General features: G+C 38.4%; 1 protein-coding gene across 1 annotated transcript in view; it reads right to left on the bottom strand.

The window, feature by feature from the left end:
* The window catches only part of LOC125242562 (putative carbonic anhydrase 3), a 69,936-nt gene that overhangs the window by 4,128 nt on the left and 47,065 nt on the right, over nt 1-18,743 (bottom strand). The window contains exons 2-5 of the mRNA XM_048151330.1: nt 11,106-11,153; nt 9,372-9,536; nt 3,943-4,081; nt 1,239-1,344 (exon numbers count right to left, since the gene is read on the bottom strand). Of these exons, the coding sequence (XP_048007287.1) occupies nt 1,239-1,344; nt 3,943-4,081; nt 9,372-9,536; nt 11,106-11,153 (458 nt within the window). The remainder of the gene's footprint in view (nt 1-1,238; nt 1,345-3,942; nt 4,082-9,371; nt 9,537-11,105; nt 11,154-18,743) is intronic.

Below are 18,743 nucleotides of genomic sequence, written 5' to 3'. Positions count from 1 at the left end.
ATATCGCCGCATGGTAAATCACCTACATGATGTAGGTAGTGCTAATCCATAATACCACGGCCCATGTATATTATCACATAACTACATGTACATAATTAAAATTGAACAACCTCTAAATTACAAACACTTTATTGTTTAGCGGAATAGGAAATAAGTTGTATCGATAGTAATTAATTTAATTAGGTAGGTACTTGAATAATAATAGGATAGCGTGAAGCACTTAACGCCTGATAAAATAAATTAATAAAATCATCTTTATAAATAAATACCATAATTTAAACTGCAATATTCAAAGTATTTCCTGCTACTAATCGCCTTCAATTAGCACAAAAGCATTTCTTTATCTTCTAATGTAGGCAGGGCGCGATTGCATAAATACCTTACATTCAAAACACGACTGTTTGTCCTTAGATTTAAGCACTTTCAATTATCATTCTAGGAAAACCTAATGAACTCAAATCAGTTGATTATTTGAGCTATATGTTTACGATCTTTATGTGTTTCATCGCCTTGAAAGGCTTAATCGTAAAGTGATTTAGGTACCTACAATGACTGAAAACCCAATTTCGACCATTACAAAAATGTTATTACATATTTAACTAACCACGCGAGCTTTTCTCCCCATAGATATTGGCTAGTTATAATTATGTAATCTTCTCGATTCGATTGATAGCTTCAATTGTTCTCAATGTGATCTTTATTTTCTTTTCTTGACAGCACACGATGTCTCCTTGACGGCACTGCTCATTGAATAATCGAATTTTAATGTTGTCATGTGTTATTAGACCACGAGCCAGGAACAGGCTTCTATGACCTCCCGGGCGAAAATTCCTGATATTTCATCCAGCAGGCAATGACTTACGTTATTTTCGTGGTCGATGTTACTCTTTAAAACTCCTCTGTCGCAAGCGCGGATCCAGCTTTGTGCCCAGGGGGGGGGGTCACGTGGTAAAGGCCCGAGGCCCCAGGGGAGGGTCACGTGGTCTATTTCTATGGCCAACTTAGGCATGAACCCCCCCCTGGATCCGCGCAAGCTCTGTCGCCGTCCCCTTGCTATGGTGAGGTGCCAGGCACGCCGAAGTACTCGTCCGCAACCTCGCCAGCAAACAAGACTTGGACCCGACTCTTTGGGAAATCACCCCACCGTGGGCACTGAGACGGTGGGGTGATTTCCCCACGTCTATGTTACCCTAGCTGGCCCTAACTGATTTGTTTTATACCCGACTTCATCATATTACCTCGTAGAAAAAAGCTAGCACAGCAAGCCCATCGCTGTGTTTGACTGCCTCCTTGGCGGTGCGGTACTCGTCTTTGTAGAACACCATGTGTAGCTCCATGGGGAAACTGAAAATTAACAATATTGCATTTATTATTTGTAACTTTTCGACATTTATCAGTTAAGGTATTAATAATGCCAACATCGACATTAACCTTTTCTAAACAATCCATACTTAATATTATAAATGGGAAAGTGGGTGTGTCTGTTTGTTTGTCCGTCTTTCATGGCAAAAAGGACCGACGAATTGACGTGATTTTTTACACGACTGCCCCAAAACAAGAGTGTATTGTTTTTAAGTGGAGATAGTTGAAGACTACTTTTTGTCTTTTTCTAATCCCTCACTTCCCTAAAATGGGGGGTGGAAGTTTGTATGGAGCATTCCGCAATTTTCGAGATTAACGCGAGCGAAGCTGCGAGCAAAAGCTAGTTCTTTGATAAAGGCAGATGTTATTTATTGCGGAAAATGATGCACAGGTGTTATTTCATAAATTCACACCAACCCACCATTAATGTGACTACATGACATAAATTGCCCGTATGTTTTATGTATTGTTTTAATCACACCAGAACAATATGGAGATTAACCTAAGGAATGGCGATTAGCATGAACCCACAGTAATTATTATAACAACGCGGCTAAGTATGGCTATTTATGCATGAACGTGGAACACGATATAACACTCACGATACTATGCGGTTCGCTATATCTTCCATACACAATACGTGGGTTGTTATTCTTAACTAATTCTTAACGATATAAAGTCAGGTGGGGTGTGAGAGACACTGCTGGATGAAGATAAACTCTTGTAGGGAGTCCTCACGAGTCAGACCACACTTTTTACACCACATCGGTGGCAAACAGGTATATGGTCCGCTATGTATTCAGTTCTAAGTGGAACATCAAGAATGGAGACAGGACAGCCGAGCTGTGTATGTAGGCATCCATACAATAATTTCTTCCTAGCTTTGTACAAGAAGGAACGCTATCTAAAAGGCATGTAACGAATATTGGAATTTTCCGAAACCAATAGGTAATCGACTTCTATTAGAACTACAGAGGGAGAAAGAGTCGCCCTGTAACGGACCTACTCACTGATATATCTCTTCTTCTATCTCTATTAGAACTGGTAAGAGAGACAGAGACGTCAGAAAACATACCTTCTGTGGTTGATCTTGACCTCAGAGCCGAAGGTGTCATTATCGCCCTGATGGAAGTGCATCTGTCTGAAGATGTATTCTCCTCTAGATCGCCGCGTACTCAAGAAAGGTAGCTTATGTTCTATCTCTATCACAACTGGCAAGAAAGACAGAGACATCAGTTACCTTCTGTGGTTGATCTTGTCCTCAGAGCCGAAGATGTCGTTATCGCCCAATGGAAGTGCATCTAGCTGAAGATGTAGTCTCCCTCTAGCGGACCGCCGCGTACTCAAGAAGGTAGCTTATGTTATATCTCTATCACAACTGGCAAGAAAGACAGAGACATCAGTTACCTTCTGTGGTTGATCTTGTCCTCAGAGCCGAAGGTGTCGTTATCGCCCACAGAGAACCTCCTATAGAGTGGCAGTCTTGTATATTTGGTTCGCGATACGAGTCACCAGTGTTTGGGGTGCGAGGAGCGGGCGGGGAATGTGTTAAGCGCGCTGTGATTGGCCGTTTCAAGGACGGCGGGCAGTCGCGCCAGATGAAAAGGGACAGAAGTATGACTGTCCCTCTACTGACGCGTAAGTGGCCAATGTAAGTTGACCTATGCCGGCTCTGAATAAATTATAAATATGACTTATTTGTGGAATGTAATGCCGTCTGTTTTTAAATTTGAGCTTCTTGTTACCTTTCCACACCATTTCACACTACAGGTGGACATCTTTAAGGCATCAAAATACCCTTTTCCAATTTTTTTGTGCGAAAAACACGCGCTGCTTTCGGGTCTGTTACTTGGTCGATACTGATCGGGCATGGCGAGCGCCCGCGCTTATATCAGTGCAAATACTAGGAAGGCTGGCCACCGCGAGTCGTCTTGTAATAGATGTCTATAGGGGTTGGTCTGTGTTATCGCCCAATGGAAGTGCATCTAGCTGAAGATGTAGTCTCCCTCTAGCGGACCGCCGCGTACTCAAGAAGGTAGCTTATGTTCTATCTCTATCACAACTGGCAAGAAAGACAGAGACATCAGTTACCTTCTGTGGTTGATCTTGTCCTCAGAGCCGAAGATGTCGTTATCGCCCAATGGAAGTGCATCTAGCTGAAGATGTAGTCTCCCTCTAGCGGACCGCCGCGTACTCAAGAAGGTAGCTTATGTTCTATCTCTATCACAACTGGCAAGAAAGACAGAGACATCAGTTACCTTCTGTGGTTGATCTTGTCCTCAGAGCCGAAGATGTCGTTATCGCCCAATGGAAGTGCATCTAGCTGAAGATGTAGTCTCCCTCTAGCGGATCGCCACGTACTTAAGAAGGTAGCTTATGTTCTATCTCTATCAGAACTGGTAAGAGAGACAGAGACAATTACCTTCTATGGTTGATCTTCTTGTTCTCGGAAACAAGGGTGTCGTTATCCCCCTAATGGAAGTGCATCTGGCTGAAGATGTAGTCGCCCTCTAGCGGATTGCCGCGTACTCACGGATAGTTCATGTTCTCTAAACTGACAAGAGAGACAAAGACAGTTACCTTCTATGGTTGATCTTGTCCTCAGAGCCGAAGGTGTCGTTATCGCCCCAATGGAAGTGCATCTGGCTGAAGATGTAGTCGCCCTCTAGCGGACCGCCGCGTACTCGGGGATGAGGTTCGTTGTCCACTTCTATCAGAACTGAAATAAAAAGTTAAAATATTTAATGATGATTTTAGACCATGTAAATAGAATAGATACCTCCTCCCCTAGATAAATAAATACTATGTCTATTACTGTTTCTACTGACTAATTATTTAACACGGGCTCTATTAACTCTCAAAAGATAACCATTTAACCTTTTTGACGCCGTATTATCGAATACAAGAACCGACAGACGAACTTTATCTACCTATGCACATAAGTCTAGGTAGGTAAGTTGTTCACTGTTCAGGTATTTAAGTCTGTAATTATATCCTCCTAATGCACACCCATATAAAATAAAAACCTGTATAAAACAGCCCTTAGATTTAGTCACATCAGAAAGCTAAAGTATTCAGTTTAGATTAGATATGTAGGTACTCGTAGGTATACTAGGTATGTAATAAAAAAATAAAAGGTATGTAATAAGCCTGTAATTTTCATTGGTCGCTTTTCTTAGTAATCTCCTCGTTTCACTGATATGATCATTGAATGAATTATACTTTACTATCACACTATCAATTACATGCAACTGATAAATATCGCTACTTCGCCTGCACTTGTAAGTGTGTGTAATTTTATATCGATACCGCAAATACTTTGTATCGTTTACGTGATAGTACCATCGTTATAGTGCTTCCTTCTTTACTGAAGGTTAACCTCCTTGCGTTATCCCGGCATCGCCCCGGTTTAAATTAAATTGTATCTTGTTATTTAATGCATGTTAATTATAAGTTGTAATGTTTTGAAAAGAAGTGGTCCGCCGAGTTTCTTGCCGGTCTCATAGTGGATACCCCCCTCCCAACCGAGGGGGGACTGAAATCTTCTCGAGGCTGAGGCGTAGGGTTAGAGCCGGCGTAGATAAGTTTTGACGGAGGAATTGGATTTGACATTCATATGCGCATTGTAATATGCCTACTTCAAAAATAAATATTTCATTTTCATTTAAGGGCGTCTGGGGTCGGCAAAACCCTAAATTTAAAAAAAATATAGGTTAAGGTACAGCGGGGCAAATCTCGACTGGGGGGCAATTGTACACTATAATGTTGAGTTCTACATGTATCGACTGAACACGCCTACCACATATAACCAGTGGACTCTGTTTAATAATGTTAACATTGTAAAACATGGAAAAAATGGACCAGTTACATTTGCCCCCCAGTCGAGATTGGCCTGCTGTACCTTACCTTAAATCTTCATAAAATGCATAAAAGTAGAGTGCAGAAAGGCATGTTTCGCTCGTGTAGAGCTGTAATTCCACTGGTTGCTAAAATTGCTAAATTACCTCGGTAATTAGCCTTTGGCGCTAAATTCTTGACTACACTGCAATTTACGTTTCACAAGTGCAACGGAAGTTAGCTCCAGTTTTTTAGTTAAATTAAATGGCGAAATAAATTAAAAAGAAAAACAAATGATATAGGTCAATAATTAACTTCAAAAGAGAACTTGTCTCTATCAATGGATCTAGCTTCGATAATCGGTAGACGATAACAATTTGGAAAATTGGAACACTAAATAAAAATAAGAACAAATGTAGATTTTGTTGACCTGTTCACATAGGTATGTTTTGATTATTTGTAGATGACCAATTTGACATTAAGTGATGATATGGTGACACAGTATGAATATTATGATGGTTTAACCTGATAACATTACCTATTTACCGTAAATGTAAACGAGTAACACCAAGACGAAATGTGTCTGGCCTTTACATTTGGCTTCTTTAAACAATGATCAGTGTTTGAGCAGTGTGTGCCTCTGTTAATGACGTGCCTTACCAGTGTGCCCATTATTGGTAACATAGACGTCGTCGATGGAATCATCGAAGCCGGCGAACTCGATATCGGGCAGAGTCACTTGCTTTACTCGCAGCACTTTGATATTGATCGGTCTCATGTGCGTTCTCTCTGTGAGGAAGTGCCTTACGGGCCCTAGCGTGTACCCTCTGTTAATGATGTGCCTTACCAGTGTGCCCATTATTAGTGACGTGGACGTCGTCGATGGAATCATCGAAGCCGACAAACTCGATGTCAGGCAGTGTGGCTTCACTCGCAGCACTTTGATGTTGATCGGTCTCATGTGTGTTCTCTCTGTGAGTAAGTGCCTTACGGGCCCTAGCGTGTACCCTCTGTTAATGATGTGCCTTACCAGTGAGCCCATTATTAGTGACGTGGATGTCGTCGATGGAATCATCGAAGCCGACAAACTCGATGTCAGGCAGTGTGACCTACTTCACTTGCAGCACTTTGATGTTGATCGGTCTCATGTGTGTTCTCTCTGTGAAGAAGTGCCTTACGGGCCCTAGCGTGTACCCTCTGTTAATGATGTGCCTTACCAGTAGAGTTTGCATTATCCGACGGATTTTTAATATTCGAATAATTCGGATAATACAATTTTTATTATTCGAATATTCGAATAATTCGGATAATTTCGGATAATTTATTAAATGGAACAAAATTAATGTTACAGGTGCGTATAAGCGTGGAATTGATAACGCCTGAGATAGATGAGCGCCATAGTGCAAAATTTACCTACATTTTTATTTATTTTTTGCGTAAATCAGCAAACTGTAGAAATTAAAACACACCTAGCTCTCTATCTTTAGTTCTATGACTAGAATCTTGCAATCAGATAGTGAGCTGTCGATATAAGACAGTCAGTAGTAGTGATTAGTTAGGTGTTAGGTATAACGAGAAGTTTTTCTGACAACACCTTTACCTTGGAAATGGATGGTAGAGAGGATGGCTTGTGTAGAGTGGAACGTGAGACGAGACAACATCATTGGATATGATGATGGTTATAGGCGATACAGCGTTGTCATATTATCCGTTCCGATATCGGATATAGGAAGGATGTCAAAGGCAAAAATCAAAGATGGCGCCTTGAATGATTTCGAGAATGTATAGGAGTCGGTCCTTCGCTCGATCGGATCGGATACTCATCTTATCTTAAATCTGCGGGGCCCTTCCGGATACACTTCGACCCATCGGGATCTTTTGTGCAATTACCCCTTAGATCTTAAGATCCTTCAGCTATTCAGGAGCTTCTCGACCATCTCCACGTATCGGATGATGAGGCTCATGGGTAGCTCTCTGATGTCCTTTGGTACTAGGTAGCCTGCTCCAAAGTTCTTCATTCTTTGTCTGGCGAGGGCGTGACATTCACACATTAGATGTCTGACGGTCTCTTCCTCTTCGCCGCACATGCGACAATCTGTGTAGTCAGCGTGTCCCATCTTGGCCAACATTCCTTTGATCCCGTAATGGCCTGTGAACACCCCCGTTATAATTTGGAGTTGTCTTTTGCCTAGCTTTCCTAGCTTTTTGCTCCATCCAGATTCTAATTTCTACCCTCCGCATAAAGAGCTTTGAATGCTTCAGACCTACCAGGACATCCCACTCTTTTTGGTGATTAGCCTTTGTATGGTCCTTCATAGCCGTTTTAATGGTTCCTTGTGACGTTGTCTTCAGACCAGGCCTTGGCAAGTTCATCAGCATTTTCATTGCCAATGAAGCCTTCGTGCCCCGGTATCCATACCAGTTGCATCTTGTTTTGCCTTCCAAGCTTTGTTAAGAGCTTGGATGCCGTTTAATACCAGTCAAGAGTCACCTCTGGGCGATGTGAAGGCTTTGAGTGCCGCCTGACTGTCGCTGAGTATATAGATATTCTTTCCTTGGGTTTGTCTAACTATATTCTTATGTACACAGGTAATTATTGCGTATGTCTCGGCTTAAAAGACAGTGGCATAATTGCCCATGCTGATACTACCACTGTAGTCACTAGTCATTTGCATAAATGCCTACGCCCATACCAGATGCCATCTTGGACCGGATCGGATACTTAATATAAAAAGTTGAAAACTCTTTTCGTAGGCTCTAAACAAAAGCGTCCTGGTTAGGGTCTTAGAACAGGAATAAGCAACTGAGCATAGGTATACTCCTTAAAAAACAAAATAACCAAAAAAAGAGAAGACCAATTAGTCGAAGACACTTCCTATCCAGGTGTGGATCATTTTAGACCTAAGTTGCACAGTGGCTGGTACCAAAGTACCAATGGAAGGGGAGAGGCGATAAATAAGTATTGTACCACCAACATAAAATATACAAGACATAAATTTAAAAAAAATGAAGAAGGAGGAGGTACAAAGGCGAACTTATTTAAATATTCAAATCCAAAACGCCTCAAATTGCTCGGCAGCAATTTGATGGGTTTTAGTTTCCAAGTTGATCAGTAGATCGACTAAGATTTCAAAGTATAAGTAGTAATTAGACCGATTTTTGTGTATGAATGTAACTAAGGACTTAAAAGGAAAATGCCTTATATTTCTTAGTGAAGTGGAGGGAATTCTGGCGTACTAAATTGCCATGGAACTGATAACAGCTAAATTCGGAGTGAGGCGCTAAATTTCAATTTCAAAAAAACAAGGGACCAGGAAATCTAGGTATAAATCTCCCTTATTAAGTAGGGTTTTACAGATAACTTCACGTTAGCTATTAGCAGTAATGAAAGTAGGTTGGGGTAACGTTTTCATATTAAAAAATAATACTTGAACGTTTTTCTGTTTTTTTAAATCATCCAATTAATCGAATATTTGATAAGAACTGAGTGCGTGGGGTGAGGCATTCTGCTTACTTCTTGTCCACGAATGCTTTCTTTGTTTTGTAAATATTAGTTTGATTTTGAAGATAAATAGGTGTTGACTTGTTAGCAATAACATTGTCCGTATTAAGAATTGATCGAAATTGGTTTCAGTGACGTCTATCTATTAAATATATTACTTATAAATAAAAAATAATGTTTATAGAAATTATCCGTTTATCCGGATAATTTCACTTGGATTATTCGAATATTTTCGGATAAAAATATTGGCGGATATTCGAATAATTCGGATATTCGAATATCCGGATTGCAAACCCTACTTACCAGTGAGCCCATTATTAGTGACGTGGACGTCGTCGATGGAATCATCGAAGCCGACAAACTCGATGTCAGGCAGTGTGACTTCACTCGCAGCACTTTGATGTTGATCGGTCTCATGTGTGTTCTCTCTGTGAGTAAGTGCCTTACGGGCCCTAGCGTGTACCCTGTTAATGATGTGCCTTACCAGTGAGCCCATTATTAGTGACGTGGATGTCGTCGATGGAATCATCGAAGCCGACAAACTCGATGTCAGGCAGTGTGACCTACTTCACTTGCAGCACTTTGATGTTGATCGGTCTCATGTGTGTTCTCTCTGTGAAGAAGTGCCTTACGGACCCTAGTGTGTCCCTCGGTTAATGACGAGCCTTACCAGTGTGCCCATTATTGGTAACATGGACGTCGTCGATGGAATCATCGAAGCCGACGAACTCGATATCGGGCAGTGTGACCTGCTTTACTCGAAGCACGTTGATGTTGATCGGGCTCTGGTGCTTGCCCGTGCACTCTCGGTAGCGCTCGCCCCAGTGGGTTGGACCTAGGTAATAAGATAATAATTTATAAGCCAAGTTTTAAATAAATGTCAGAAAATAACATTCGTGGATAGGGAAAGTAAAATGATGAACCACTTTCAGAACATTACATATTATTACCATGTCATATCCATTTTTAACAAACGGAAACGTTCGCTAACGATACTGTAAGTTTTATATTGAAAATTAAAACCTGAATTATTAAGTACCATAACTAACTTGAAAATTTACAAATCAGAATGTAGTCAGGATTACATTCGCAATTGTTTGCATCTGTCGTTCTAATAGATACATATCTTTTTGATTGACATGGACAATTGACAATTATCGCATTCGCTGCGCACCCAGACCAACAATAGTGAGTCAGTCGGTTGTCTAAAACCTTTTCAGGAAAGTATAAATCATAGAAACTAACTGTACAACCTTGTTGACTGCCTAAATTAAATTACTTACAAACATTTCAACCGTAAGGCTTTATTTATTATTTATTTATTTAATTTTTACTTATTGCACAGAAGAAAAATCTTGCAGTACCTAAAGGCAGAGTTAATGCTTTAAAGCATTCTCTACCAGTCAACCTCGACCTTTACCATACTTTAAGGCTCGCATTTAGAGACAGGGTCGTAGAGGCACTTGATTGGATTTCCAGCCTCCTCTTTCTTCATTGCCAGGTTGCCTGGGCCCAGGCCTTGTCGTTCTTTGTCATGTTTATACCTATGTATGTACTCATATTTAATACCTTAATGATGTTTTACATTACCTCATCTAAACTATTTAAAGAGTCGTATTTACTCAACTACTTTAAGTATTACGGAGTTCAGCCCTTCTATAAAAATTACTCAATAAATACAGTGATCTAGATGGTATTTAATAAGGGGTCCTATTATTTTTAAGTACTAATAATTGATCTAGTAACCTTTGTCACGCCATTTAGTCAAGGATCCATAATATGGATCACACTTCTAAACTATTTTCCTCCGAATGCCTGCGTTTTCTTTCATTGGTCTGAAGGTGTCATAACTGCCAAGTCTAAGCTAAGTACGTAATACTTATCTAATTACGGTACTGACGGCCCAATACTTATAAGATGTTGTTACAGCGATACAATACCTACTTAATTACGAGTAGGTATCTGACAGTGCCAAAAGTTGCATTTCCTCAAACAAATGCTGTTACATAGGTATATTGCAAGCACTTGATTTCCAGCACTTATCAAGCATTGTTCTAATTGGGCCGTGACTAGTTGGTACACAACCAGAGTGTGAGTGTTGTGGTGACCTCTCCAAACATCACTAATAATCGCTTGCGACTTGCATTACATTGCGGCATTTGATCGACCGATTAAATTATTTGATCCTACTTAGCTAACCATTACTGAAATCGCAAATAGTATTATTACATGCGATTGGATACAAATATATCTTATGTAACAGTCGAATCTCTTAACCGCTATTATTATTTTTAAGCTAAATACCACAAGAACCACCGAAAGTCATGAGAAAAAAATAATTTCTATTGATTTTGAGGTTAGAAAAATTTTTATCATAAAAAGTAGGTACCTACAATCAACTTACCGATGTTTCCATCGTATCCGAAGTCTTCTCCTTTAGTGAGTTCTGGTGCTGAAAAAGAAAAACAAGATTAATTCACCGATGCCACGCAATTCTCTAGTGCATATCCTGCATAGTTAACAAAAAGGAAGGGGAGTGACTTCAGCAGTTAGATGTGAAGTTCTAAAACAAACTTATCTCTACGATCAATGTTACTAATACAGAAAGTTTGGGACAGTTACTAACCGTAGCCGGGTAGCATAGTGGTTAAGTTGTTAGCTGCATAAGCAGAAAATGCGGGTTCCATTCACATCTATTTCAGTTTACGATATACTAAAATAAGACTAATTCGCCATTTTATCGTCAGGTACTTTAGTTTAACGATGGGCGACATGAAAAGCAATATTAAGAACATTTAACTTTTATATCCATAAAGCTTTCTATCAAATCAATAAAATGCCAATCGATAGTTGCCATCATCGCAATTTATTAAAGTTTCTCACGCAACGGTTTTATCATCGGATCCGCTGAAATGCATGTCGTGTACTGTTCGCTATACATGCTTTTGTGCTCTGCTCTGCTAATACTGTTTCAAACAGAACAGTCGCGTCGCATAAACCAGTTTACTTGTTAGGTAAAGCGGGGAAAATTTCGACTGGGGGTAAATGTAACAGGCCCATTTTTTGCATGTTTTACAATGTTTGCATTATTAAATAGAGTGTCCACCGGTTACATATGGCACGCGTATTTAATAGATACATGTGGAACTCGATTTTAGAGTGTAATAAATAAAAAAATATCAGTTACAATTACACCCCAGTGAGGGTTTGCCCCGCTGTACCTTAATCCTTGAGATCTAAGTTTAGCAACACTAGTAGATACTAGTTGCTCTGAACTACAAACCTTCACACGCCATGACGCCACCCCCATGGTTTTATGATTTTCAAGAAATATTAAATTATTGACACAAATAAATTTTAAATGAATACGCAGAAGGCTAACCGACAACTTTGAAACATTAAAAATATATTGTTCTAATCATTCTAATATTCTCATTTCTCTAAAAATTTACAGATTTTACGACATTCCAACAAAATTTTACTATCATTGGTTACGAGTAAGAATTGGACGTCTAGAGCAGCTGAACACGTGGAAATATTTTTGCCAACACTGAAAAGCTTTACTTTCTCATTCGTTTTGAACATAACCTACACTGGTCCCGTTGAGGCATAATAAACTCTCTAACTCTTCGGAATAGCCCTGATTGTGTGCCGGAAAATTGTTATTACTATCCAACGCTATTGTACTTAGTTACGTACAACAGGTACGGACAATGCTGGTATGGGTACTTAGACTATAATCTATTTTCGTAATCGGTCTTAATTTCTCGTGGGTTGGTAATCTTCGGTCGAGGTTATAGGTTTGGCCTTTAATTTTTGCTGGGACACATATTTTATATTTTTTATTTTATTTATTTACATATTGAGATATTACATTCAGATTATTTTAGAGATCTTTCGGTTAAGCGTAATGTAATACAAAATAATAATAAAAAAGTCATAACGAACTAAATCTATTCTGAATTTTGCAATTCGGGTTTCAACCAATAATAAGGTTTTACATAATCTGTAGATTTGCATATTACCCAACCCAGAGACGGCGTTTTCCAATATAAAATGTAAATAAAAAAATGTTTTTGACTTCAGTCTTTTCAAAAATTTGAATTACAAAACCGTTGCTCGCACAAAACAACAGCATGTCATCGAATTAGTTCACAAAGAATATTTTCCTGTCAATCTTTAAGCCACACGCATTCTGCAACAAAAAAAATTAACAATTTGTCTCCATCACTAATTTGTATGCAGCTGCATACGCTGATGTTCAGTTGTATTGAGTGGGTCAACGAATTTGAAGTCGGAACCACTTTGCAGTACACATCACAGAGACAATATGTATAGTGTGATCTTTCACTGCTTTCATATTTTGTCTCGTTGGTAAGTTTTAAACTTTGGCTTACTTTAGCACCTCCATTTAACTCCACAAAGCATTAAAATTAGAAATACCTTTTTGTTCGTGTTTCGTCTTCGTTAGGTTGCCATGTCACGAGATATTAAATCTAAATCTAAAGGATAGCACTTAAAAAACTGTACTACACAGTATAATAAAGAGTACTATCGTACAGTATGGCCACTCCCGCTCCCCGCTGAAAGTGCCGCCCACCCGCTCTCGGTTACCTCACAATTACCGCCTGTCAAAAACGGGAACAGTCGACCTATACATTTCACTCATACAAGCGTAGTACGCGTTCATGCACCTACACGAGCTTAGAATGTGTGCTAGGAATGCGCCTCTTTCATATATTTGATCGCCGGTGTCCGAAGTGTGCCGTAGGTCTGGTTTAATTCGATCGGCTTCTTGTATATCCGAGGTTTTTTTGTCGATCCAGTTAAGGAAACTTTGTAAAATGCAGAAAATGCCTTAAAGGACTAGTGCCAATAGCGTATATGGGGCTTAAGACTATCGTGACTTGCCTGTGATAATGGCTTTAATGTGTAAAGTTTTTTCAAATTTTGCGTTTCCCAAGCACCAAAGCCACTATTTTTAACTGACTAATAAAGTTGTATGTTGCAATTGTCCGTTTCATTAAAGTGACCACAAGTTTTATTGCGGTGTTTTCACTTTTCCCGCAAAAAGTGGTGAAGCGGTTGTGATGAAATCTGCCTCCACGGTCACTAGAAGTTGCTAGAAAACGGGTGGCTATATGGTAGCTAATGGTACTAAATTACTTTGGAGAAACCCTTTAATTTAATTTCCTGCGTGAGATATGCTACAGAGGTACAGATATCGCAAGAAACATGTTGAATGTGCGGTTATCGAAAAAGTGTCTAACTGTCTATTCATAGAGGAAAGTACCTTTAAGTGCATTTTCACATTATCCGATCCGATATCGCGCCATCTTGGATTTTTTGCATTGAAATCCTTCCGACATCCGATATCGGATCAGATAATGTGAAACACACTACGCTACAATTATTTGGTGAAGTATTTTTGATCTAATTTTACACAAATTATGCAAAGTATTCTCAAATTATGACTAATAAAGTAAACCTTCGCCAAAAGTATTAAAACATTAACAGGAAACAATCCGTGGATTCATACTCGCGCACAATAAATTTCAAGATCAGGGGCAATGTAAGGGGAAGTAAGCAGTGCTTGAGAAATATTGTTCTCATTGTCCGGAACAAAGCAGACCATCCTTTTATAGATATTAACATATTTTTGGATGGAGGCGTTTGCCTTGGAGAGAGCGATGCCTTAGCGCTCAAGGCGGCCGGACAGTTTTTTTAAACAGTTTTTACGAGTTTTTGTGACCAACGGGATGTTGCCGAATGGTAATGCCTATGACAACCGTCATGCCTATGACAAATCCGTAATCCGTATCCAAAAGGTATGGGCAGCGAAGATTGTGTCCTTGTGACTTATTGACCATTTAGTTAAAGTTAACCGTGAGTAAATCTAGTGCCAGTAGTGCCTGACAGGTACTCGTCAATGCCACTGTAACACTAAATAACAAAAATAAAAATAAGTAACAACTCGTCCCGTATCATATGTGGCTCAAAGGTCTCCATTACTCCCGCTGCGTTTCTCTGTGTTTATCTGCTAGAACTAGATACGATACGAGTGATACGATTAAGAGCGACGATTTCCTTAAATGGCCTAGGAATATCCTAACATCGATTATAATAATAATATTTTTATTCAATAGGGAACTTGACTGTAGTTAATATAAAATAAAAATACCATGCTCGAAATAAACCATCAGATAATTATAAGAAAAACATGTACAGAAGTTATTTTTAAAAACAATTTATATTTAATAAGTCAGGTAGAAATATATAAAGTAACTCAGTTGACCGTGACGTCATTCAATTCGATTTCATATAAATTCCATATTAGCAAGTCGTTAAAATTCGTTTTGACAGTTCTTAAAAAGAAGCTGATTTGACTAGGAGAAAAGTAGCCTATATGCAGTATCTTATCGGAGTGTATCATTATTCTTTAAATGGATTCTAATGTGTCTAAATAAAAGAATAAAGATTTATCATTGATGATTTAATATTTTTGTAGACCAGGTATATCGATCTTTCATCCAAATCGCTTACAATAATCAGTAACAAACAAACAACAAAAACAAACTTTTACTTTCTTGATATAAACAGAACAAATAATAAGGTGGAACGTACAAAGAACGCACCACAAGGCTAGCGCCCCTATCCTTTACACCAAGACAAAGGCAGTTGTTAAAAAAGTAATTAAAACCAATAGTAGCACAAAACAGCCGGGGTACTGGCGCGTGGCAATTTCATTGATAAAAATAAATTTATGCACTTAATAATAGGTGACCTTTTGTCATTGCCAATGCCTCGGCGCGCCTATTATGCAATGTTGAACTGCAGAAGAGTGGACAATTGGAGCACGGCTTAGTCGGACAATCAAACCTAGTTTTATCTGCAATTTAGTGCTTTATCGTTTCATTTGATGTCATGCAATCTTATAATTATATGAAAGTAGGTATTAAGCTTCTGCACACTACTGTATAATTGGGATGATGAAAATCTTTAATTAAAACTATATTCTATGTCATTTCACAGATCACTGATCTTACTTTCTTCATATCTAGACAATTTTAGTTCTTACCTAGGGTTCCAAAAAACGGTTTTTTTTTCTGGCTTGAAAAAAAAACATGAGAAAAACCGTGAAAGAAAACAGTTTTTTTCTGGAGTATGTTTTTTTTCTAAAGTACGAAATCTCAAAATTTGAAAAGTTAATACTTTTATACGGTTTTATAGTCTTAATGTTAACTATTAAACGAATTTAATCAAATAACTTTAATTTCTGGTCTTATAAAAGTAACATTTACGAAATCTGCAGTTGGTAGTTATCACTTTTTACTGTTGGCAACACCACCGCCTCTCCACGCAGCATCGGGGATTCCCCAATAAACGTTTGTATACTGAATGTTAATTGAATTAAAATTTACGTTATTGTTATTGAAACACGTTACAACTCACAAAAAACCGTTATTGTCGTATTATTTGTTCATCTGAAAAAAAAACATATTTAGAAAAAAAACCAAGGTGCTCGGTTTTTTCACAATTCTGAAAAAAAAAACATTTGGTTTTTTTCTATTTATAACCCTATTCTTACCTATCTAATTAATTTTATCATAGTAACATAACTGAGTATTAATTCCTAAAAAGTTTGTATATTTGGATCACATAAACACAACCGAGTCTATAACTTTTCAGAAAATGTAGGTTTCTTTGGGTGGTGGTCCTGTTAACACTACAATAAAATATGATTATGGACTAAATAGGTAGGTAAGTACATATGCAGTAAATTAGTGTTTGCTCGCATAGGGTCATCGTACTCTTTAGAATTAAGTAAACGTTATATTTTTATTTCTATATAGATACTCTAACGATAGTTAATCCTGATATTTTATTGTGCTTGTGGTAGAACCAGGCCGGCAAGTATGGTCGAGCGATAAATGATAAAACATCTGATCGTCCCTATCGCCAGAGATGTACAAAATGGTTTTAAAAAAGCATTTAAATACAAAATGCAAAATACTTTTCAGATTTACTATTTCAAATGCAAAATACCAAATAGTTTTGAGTTTTGTATTTCAAATGCTAAATACAAAATAGGTATTTTCAAAATACTTTTTTAAAATAAAATACCTTTTGACCAAATCTCAGATATTTTCATTTATTTTCGGTATTAATAATCATGAGAAATAGAGTCACAATGCCGAACAAAAACGTCTAATAACATGGCACCTAATGAAAGTAATGAATGACATTTTGGTCATATTTATCAGTAGGCAATCAATAAATTGTTATGTTAATTTATTTATTAATAACATAACAGAATTTATTGATCGCCTACTATTTTTAGGTATTATTTTTACCTGCTCACTTAAATAATGTAAAAAAACTAGACTAACGAAAAGAGAGCCCCCATGCCAAGAGAGCCATGGAGCCCCATTTTGTTGATTGTCATCTAGTTCTTATATTTCATACCTATATCACCTAAATGCTCTTTATTTATTTTCATTCTATAGCTTAGGATTTTTACAATAGGAATAATAACTCAACACTTAAAAGTAGGTAGGTAATTAAATCAAAATCAGTCATTAGTACTCAGCACCAGCAGTCCAGCAAACAATAAATCCGTTAAATCGTCGGCGACAGTGGCGTCGCTTTCCATAGATAATATTCGTTTTCGTTTGACATTGACAGTGTCAAATTGACACTAGTCAGTCAGGCGCGCATGGCTAGCAGGCGCCTCTATCGGTCAAATTCGGCAATACAAGCGTCATTTGTTCACATTTTGTTTGACTGGTAATGTTGGCTAAACTTAATCACTTCACTATCACTATCATCATCACTACATAGTATAAAACAAAGTCGCTTTCTCTGTCCCTATGTCCCTATGTATGCTTAAATCTTTAAAACTACGCAACGGATTTTGATGCGGTTTTTTTTTAATAGATAGAGTGATTCTAGAGGAAGGTTTACATGTAGGTATAGTAACCGTGCGAAGCCGGGGCGGGTCGCTAGTTTAATCATAAAGTATTTTGCATTTTGAAATGCATATTCAAAATGCAAAATACATTTCAAAAAGTATTTCAAATAAAATACAAAATGTTTTCTATTAAAAGGCATTTAAATGCAAAATACAAAATAGGTATTTTGCATTTTGTATTTGCATTTTAAATAGAATTATTTCAAATAAATCGCATCTCTGCCTATCGCACTTACAAATAGTGCGATAGGGACGGCCCGATGTTTTATCGTTTATCGCGCGACCATGATTGCCCTGCAGAAAGAATATCTATTCAATATACTCGTAGAAATAACTAGCAATTATATTGGCTGCATGGGTTTGGCCTGTGACACTGGTTACCTATAGACCAGGCAGTCCAATTTCCGCTTAATGCAAATTATTCTTGTACATGTAGGTACAGTCAAAGCCATAACATTATATATATCTCCATACAAATAATTTTATAGCTTTGGTGATATGACTGATAAGAGTGATAAGCAATAAATGAAATACAGACTTTTCTGGCGGAGGACGCATCATCAGAATTGAATGAAAAATTGGAACCTCAATATAAAAACGTACATGCGTATAACGTATTCGCCTATATCCCATAAAGAAGGCAGAGAAAATGAAAATACTCAAGTTTCAGTGGCACTCTTGGTAAATAAAGGTTTGAAAGAAATCGAAATTGTAACATAAAAACATGAGATGTATGGTGTGAAGCTTGGACATTGACACAGAAAGCGGAAGATTCTAGGGCCAATCAAAGAGGGAGATGGAACCTGGAGGCGTAGGAAAAATAGGGAGCTGGAAGAACTAATGGCGGTGCCTAATACAATTGGCGAGAACAAAGCCACACGACTCCGCTAGCTCGGCCATCTGGAAAGGATGGGAGAGGATCGTGGTGTGAGAAGAGCATATGTGGGACAATCGGTTGGAAAACGTCCGCGTGGGCGTCCCAGATATCGCTGGTGCGAGGAAGCCCTGAAAGACCAGTCCGCACTCGGTGTACCCAACCGGTGTGAAGTGGCGCAGGATAGGGCAGAGTGG

Source organism: Leguminivora glycinivorella, chromosome 3, assembly GCF_023078275.1.
Source record: "Leguminivora glycinivorella isolate SPB_JAAS2020 chromosome 3, LegGlyc_1.1, whole genome shotgun sequence".
Classification (NCBI taxonomy): Eukaryota; Metazoa; Arthropoda; class Insecta; order Lepidoptera; family Tortricidae; genus Leguminivora; species Leguminivora glycinivorella.
This window is presented reverse-complemented; position numbering and strand designations above follow the sequence as displayed.